Source organism: Procambarus clarkii, chromosome 45 (genome assembly GCF_040958095.1).
Source record: "Procambarus clarkii isolate CNS0578487 chromosome 45, FALCON_Pclarkii_2.0, whole genome shotgun sequence".
In the NCBI taxonomy this organism is placed as follows: Eukaryota; Metazoa; Arthropoda; class Malacostraca; order Decapoda; family Cambaridae; genus Procambarus; species Procambarus clarkii.
The window spans coordinates 931926-939119 of record NC_091194.1 but is presented as its reverse complement, the minus strand read 5'-3'; the positions used below and the strand labels follow the sequence as shown (position 1 = coordinate 939119).

The 7194-nt window shown below is 35.8% G+C and overlaps 1 protein-coding gene across 2 annotated transcripts in view; it reads right to left on the bottom strand.

Annotated features, from left to right (window-relative positions):
• Window positions 1-269: 269 nt before the first annotated feature.
• The window catches only part of LOC123769970 (protein ZNRD2), a 12612-nt gene continuing 5687 nt past the window's right edge, over window positions 270-7194 (bottom strand). Inside the window, exons 2-5 of one of the 2 annotated variants that reach the window (XM_045761499.2) lie at window positions 6345-6514; window positions 6080-6164; window positions 2623-2833; window positions 270-489 (exon numbers count right to left, since the gene is read on the bottom strand). In XM_045761499.2, coding sequence (XP_045617455.1) covers window positions 309-489; window positions 2623-2833; window positions 6080-6164; window positions 6345-6506 — 639 coding nt within the window. In that variant the 5' untranslated portion in view covers window positions 6507-6514 and the 3' untranslated portion in view covers window positions 270-308. The remainder of the gene's footprint in view (window positions 490-2622; window positions 2834-6079; window positions 6165-6344; window positions 6515-7194) is intronic. The other variant, XM_045761500.2, reaches the window with a different exon arrangement.

The following is a 7194-nucleotide window of genomic DNA, read 5'->3' as shown; positions in this document are numbered from 1 at the left end:
GGTTATGGTGGTAGGAGGAAGGCCATGGGAACATACTACCCTTAAAAGCATGTAGTTTGTTACTACTAACAGAAGCCCAACAACCCTCCCAATGGGCACGGATTGAGGAATGGATAACTGGGTAGAAGTTGAAATAAGGAACACCTTTGCAGAAAACCGGTATACAGGAAAATAGCTTTTCTTGTATTCCTAGGTAAGGCACCTAAATCTGGAAAATAATTCTGCATATATTTGTAATAATGAACGGGTTTCAAAACCAGACAAATTAATACATTTCTAAACCTTTAATAGTGCCTGACAAAATATCCCTATAGATCTCTAAGTGCAGTGATGGCCTTGCAGGATTCTGTGATGAGTTCAGCAAGATTTTGAGCTTCATGTACACTTGTTGTGGCTTGTAGTTGGCCTGTTGCCCAAGCTAATTTCCCACGCAGAACACTCACAGCTGAAGCCACATCTTCAGAAAGATTGACACCATGGACTAATAAACTGGAATTAAACAAAAATTATATTATTAACGATTGAAATTTAACAACGGTAATCGTTATTACCCCTTATACTTGGAGTGGGAAGGCATCAGCTAAGAAGAAATAAAAGTAATACAGTACTGTATTTAAATGTATTACATCAAGGTGTGCCTGACTAAAAATAATTAACATATCAATAGGTGAAAAGGTTGTAAATGGTGACTGTAGCACAGAAGGAAATTACAGAAAGTGATTGGAATAGTGTAAGAGTTAAAGATATGGTAGTAAGGGCACCTCATTCTTTCACTATATCTTGAAACACTACATACTGTAGTAATATAATTGGCCAACAGTCAGCAATGTAAAGCACCACAGCACCACTTCATAATTCAAAAGGTGTAGCTAGAAACTTGGAAGTATTCGTGTGAAGACAAGATAGGTGTGTTTGGGGGTGGGGCTGATTGGGTAGGGACTTGGAGACCTGGGAGGGTGCATGGCAAAGGAGACCTGGGAGGGTGCATAAGGGAAGAGACCTGGGAGGGGGCATGGGGAAGGAAGCCTTTCCCCCTCTGGGGGGGGGGGGAGCCCGGTTAGTGCATCGTGGAAAGAGACCTGGGCACCACTGGATACTCTAATATATACTGGTTTCATCTAACCTTGTACCTTACTGCTTCTCTTTAATAGTACTGTACACAACTCCACTTCCCACACAAACAAAAACTGGACAACCACAGAATCAATCTACAATCCCAAGATACAGGAGGCCTGGTCGACGACCGGGCCGCGGGGACACTAAGCCCCGGAAGCACCTCAAGGTAACCTCAAGGTACACTACTGTACTCCTACATTAATCAACCCACTCACTTGCCATACCATTATCTCAAATGCTCTACTTCCACCATAAAATCTTCAACATAAATACCATTCCACCAGCTCCAAACATGCTCAATACTCTGAGATATGCTTTCTATTCACTTGTTCACATGCATCACACAAGCAACCCATCCTTCTGAAATGATAGTACTTTGAGTAATCATTTGGTTGAAAGTACCAATATGTAGTGATGGACCACAAATAATTCACATTTTGTACTTTTAATTTTATAATCCAGAAAGAATAGGTAAAAACCAAATTTAAGTACTCTTAGGCATTGTACAGCACATATTTGTAATATAATTGGCCTACGATTGCATACATGTGGCCTAGGAGTGATTATGTTAGATCTTATATTTATGTTGCAATTAAAATTGAATTGAAACTGAAATAAGTTTATTGAGGTAAAATACACACAAAGGGACGAGGTAGCTCATGCTATTTTCACCCCGAACAGTACAACATGTTCATACATATATAGTTCCCCATTTTGCCAAATTCAATAATGCAACAGTCAACTTATTGGTGATCAGTCACTACATATTGGTACTTTCAACCAAATAGTTATTATAAGTACTTTAATTTTAGGAAGATGGGCTGCATCCAAGTTCATAGATGCCATATATATATATACACCTTATAATCTTTCTCACAGGATTTTCCCACTTTTGTAGCAATCTCTTTTGCTTTGAAAATCACCTTATCATCACAAAGTTCTCATTTATCTTTGAATTATTCCAATTGCAATTCTGTCACACATTTTTTTCCAATTTTCTCTCAGATTACCATAACTAATCCATGCCTTCTGGCAACTATTCCATTCCGTTCATTTAATTTTATCCATAACATTCCATCATTTCTGGATATACCTCAGCACATACAGTTTTCCCACATTTCAGCTTTACTGATATACTAACCTCTTCCATAGATGTCAGTTGTCAGATCTTGCAATCTTCTCACCATCAAATCCAGTCATATTCACATTAGCATCTCTTTCACCCATTCAACTTTTTTAAACTGTTCTCTTCACCTATTTCTATTCTTGTCTTTGCCATTAACTTAATTGTCAAAGTAGACAATACCATTTACCTCATCCATTAATTTCCTGCTCTTTCTTCTTTCCAAAAGAACTACTTTTTTGCTTTCCCCATAATAGTTTCAATGGGTGACAATGGCAACTACTGTAAATACAAGTTGATAATGCTATATTGCAACAAATTCATAACTGTTTATAATAAGATATTAAAGTGATAATAAAACCAATGGTACTTTGTAATCTTACCTTTTACATAACTTATTTTCACTGGAAATCTTTAGATCTGAAGTAGACGTTGGGACAGAGAGAGAGAGTACCGACTCACTTGCTGCATTATTAATTGACGAAGTCTGCTGAGAAGCAACTGCCATTCCTGGTGGTGGTGATGTGTCTTTGTCATGATTTTGTCGATGTTGAATTTCTTCCACTGCTCTTCTGGCTGCTTCTTCACTTACCGCTGACAAAAAATGGAATAATGTATATACATAGATAACATCCAACAAGCAATTAAACAATAAGGCATCGTGGGAAACAAAACATTTCTTTTTCGAGCACAACCTTTGGTTGGTCTCTTGGAGTCTGAGGATCCAGATATAAATTCTGCCCACAACATGATCAGTAACTTGTTGGGGAATATATAAATATATAAATATATATATATATATATATATATATATATATATATATATATATATATATATATATATATATATATATATATATATATATATATATATATATATATATATATATATATATATATATATATATATATATATATATATATATATATATATATATATATATATATATATATATATATATATATATATATATATATATATATATATATATATATATATATATATATATATATATATATATATATATATATATATATATATATATATATATATATATATATATATATATATTTGAAATTTTGACAACGTTCCATTCGAATACGCTCATGTTTTTATATACCTACTACAGTATATAGATGTCACACCTGTGACAGGTAAAAACATGCTTTTTTTTTTTTAACTGTTTTTCGTGTGAGGGAACAGTGGGGAGGACGAGGGGAGGGGGGAGAATGGTGGGGAGGACGGGGGAGGGTCGGGAGTTCTAGAGTCGACAAACCAGACAATATATCTCCACACACAATTGAAAAACAAAAAATATTGTATAGCCACAAGCATTGTGAAATTAAACATATTAGAAATGTGGACTTTCTCTTTTTTTTCTTTTCCATTTAATCAGACTGAGCCACAGCAATGCGTAGTATATATATATATATATGTAATAGTAATATACAGCAATATGTAATAGTAAAACATATTCGTAATAGTAAAAGACTCAGATGAACTAACTGACCTAAAAAGACACCTAGAGAGAGAGTCAGTACTCCGATTTACACATGAAAATAGTGAAAATAACAGTCTGCCATTCTTGGATGTACTAATAACAAAAACAGGAACCTCTTTAAGCACCAACGTATATACCAAGCCCACCAACATAGGATTATGCCTGAACGGTAGAAGTGAGTGCCCCCAAAGATACAAAGCCAGTGTTCTCAATGCTTATATTCGTCGAGCGCTTACCCACTGCTCTGAATGGAGCAACGTGAGTAGAGAGTTTGAAAGAGTAACTCAGGTATTGGTGAACAACGGATATAGCAACGCGGAAATAAACGCTGCTATAAGAAGACACTTGGACCGTTGGTATAATTCAGAACCTAGAACAGAAACCAGAACACCCCCAATAAAATTATATTACAAATCAACCATGCACAGTGAACATATAAAAGAGGAAAGAATAATGAAAGAAATAATCCGTAAAGGAGTAAAAAGCACTACTCCTAACCAAAACATAAACCTGATAATATTCTACAAAACCAAGAAGACTTCCGAACTCCTTATCAAAAACAGCCCGAAGCCGACGGAGAACCCTCTACAGCAGTCAAGCGTTGTATACATGTACACTTGCCCCCACGAAGGATGTAACCTTCAATGTAAGTACATAGGTATGACGTCGACCAAGCTGACGAGGCGTTTGACATGCCATCTTCAATCTGGTGCCCCTAGGAATCACATGAGACAAGCCCATGACATTACTCTAACAAGAGAAATGTTGAACAAGAATACTTGCATAATAGACAAAACCCAAGATTCAAGAAGATTACAAATTCTTGAGGCAATTCACATAAGAATAGAGCGACCTACCATGAACACCATAATCACGGAACTATTTACTCTACCCACCATGAGAGTAAGGACAAGACAAGAACATATCGATGCCAACACAGAAGACAATGTCCAACATAACAGGCCAATTACACTGGATTAATCTTTGTGTTTAGATAGGAGATGCCTCGTATGGGCCAATAAGCCTTCTGCAGCCCCTATGTTTATCCCTTATGTATCCCCCCATGTTTTCACCTTCATTGTATTATCACCTGACCTAATGCGGGTATAAAATCAACTAGTATTGTAAGATCTGTTCACTTGAGAATGAACCATGGAGGTTCGAAACGTCGTGCAAATTATACAAATAAGTGTAATACACTCTATAGTAAATCACTTCTTTTCTTCACCTTAAAAGTACGAAAATGAGTTTTGGAGAACTCCTATTTCAATTAAGCCCTGATGCTAAGAAAATAGTTAGAAGGATAGAAGCCCTAAACCAGAAAATAATAAATACAGAATATGTGGTCATATTCAATGAAACATGTTTGAAAGAAAACCTGCTGCCAGTATACACCAACATATATATATATATATATACACATATATATATATATATATTATATATATATATATATATATATATATATATATATATATATATATATATATATATATGCCTAAGGCACAACTCTCCTAAACACGAGAGTTAAGTATACAACTTTAGAACACTTTCCCACCAGGAGACTCGAACCCTAGCCAGCACAGAAGCCTTCCAGCAACTGGCATAACAGGTACGCCTTAACCTGCTCCACCACCCGCTCAGACCCTTAAAAGAGATGGTAATTTCGGAGTATTTAAATACCCCAAAGATCAACACCTCCCAAGAGCACCAGAGCAAGTGAGGGGTCATTTATACGTTAATTTCATCAAGTCCCTGTTAATATGGGAAGACACAGTGTCTCTGCTTAAGGCACAACTCTCCTAAACATGAGAGTTAAGTATACAACTTTAGAACACTTTCCCACCAGGAGACTCGAACCCTAGCCAGCACAGAAGCCTTCCAGCAACTGGCATAACAGGTACGCCTTAACCCGCTCCACCACCCGCTCAGACCCTTAAAAGAGATGGTAATTTCGGAGTATTTAAATACCCCAAAGATCAACACCTCCCAAGAGCACCAGAGCAAGTGAGGGGTCATTTATACGTTAATTTCATCAAGTCCCTGTTAATATGGGAAGACACAGTGTCTCTGCTTAAGGCACAACTTTCCTAAACACGAGAGTTAAGTATACAACTTTAGAAGGCGTTAAGGCGCCTTACCTTAACCTACCTTAACCTAGAAGGTTAAGGCGTACCTGTTATGCCAGTTGCTGGAAGGCTTCTGTGCTGGCTAGGGTTCGAGTCTCCTGGTGGGAAAGTGTTCTAAAGTTGTGTATATATATATATATATATATATATATATGCGCATGCATACATAAACATATGGTATACTTTATATAAATTATAACATACAGTACCTGGATTGTCCTTCCATGTGTCAGCATCAACTTCACTGCATCCGATACAATATTTATTTTGTATGCGATCCTCTAACAAAATGCACTGGGGGAAAATGGCATAAATTAGGTTGCTAATTCCATAACAACAAAAGACAACTTGTACAGAAAACTAAAAGGTATTCCTTCTTAGGATATCAAATTAAAATATACAGTGCATCCTCTTTCCACGTGAAAGTAAACACATATATAAAACATAAGGACAGTAAATTAAAGGAACACTTACCTCACAAACTGGGCATGTTATAGCCAACATTTTGTACCCCTTTAGAAGATATTGTCCCATTATGGATGATATCTTGTTGTTACGTTCCCGTCTGGCCTCAATAACTTTGAGTTCCGCTTCTGAAGGCGGGCTCCACGAGTAGTCATCATCCAAACATGCCATTGTTGTTTCTGCATTAAAAACCCACTAACATTACAAAAAAAATATATTTTTTAACACAGACAAGTACAGGAGCAGACAACTCCTGTTAGCAGTCAGTATGCCCGAAACACTGCGCGTACTAGTGGCTTTACAAGATTGTAAATACTATGCTATGTATTCTCACAAACCCAATGTACCTTCTTGTAAATAAATAAATAAGTATGAAATGCTGCATTCTGAGTGTGACCATTCTGCCACTCCCATAGGAACAGTGAAAACATTGTCTTTATATATATATATATATATATATATATATATATATATATATATATATATATATAGATATATATATATATATATATATATATATATATATATATATATTAGTATATATATTAGTATATTTTGGTAGCAGTCTTTCCTGTAGACATATATTATTAAATATGACCGAAAAAGTAAGATTAATAATTCTAACACGAATTTTCTCGATCTTTCGAGAAAAGATGTGGCACTACACATCAAGAAGTCAACACCAGCAATCAACAGCCAATTAATGCACAACTATATTCTACCCACCTCAAGACTCCGCTCCAATATAGAAGCATCAAGAAATATGGACCAATAGGCTTTCTACAATCACTTCCATTCAATACCCATTGTTTCGTGTTCTGTCTCGTGTTTAGGAATTTAATACCCTATTAATACCACC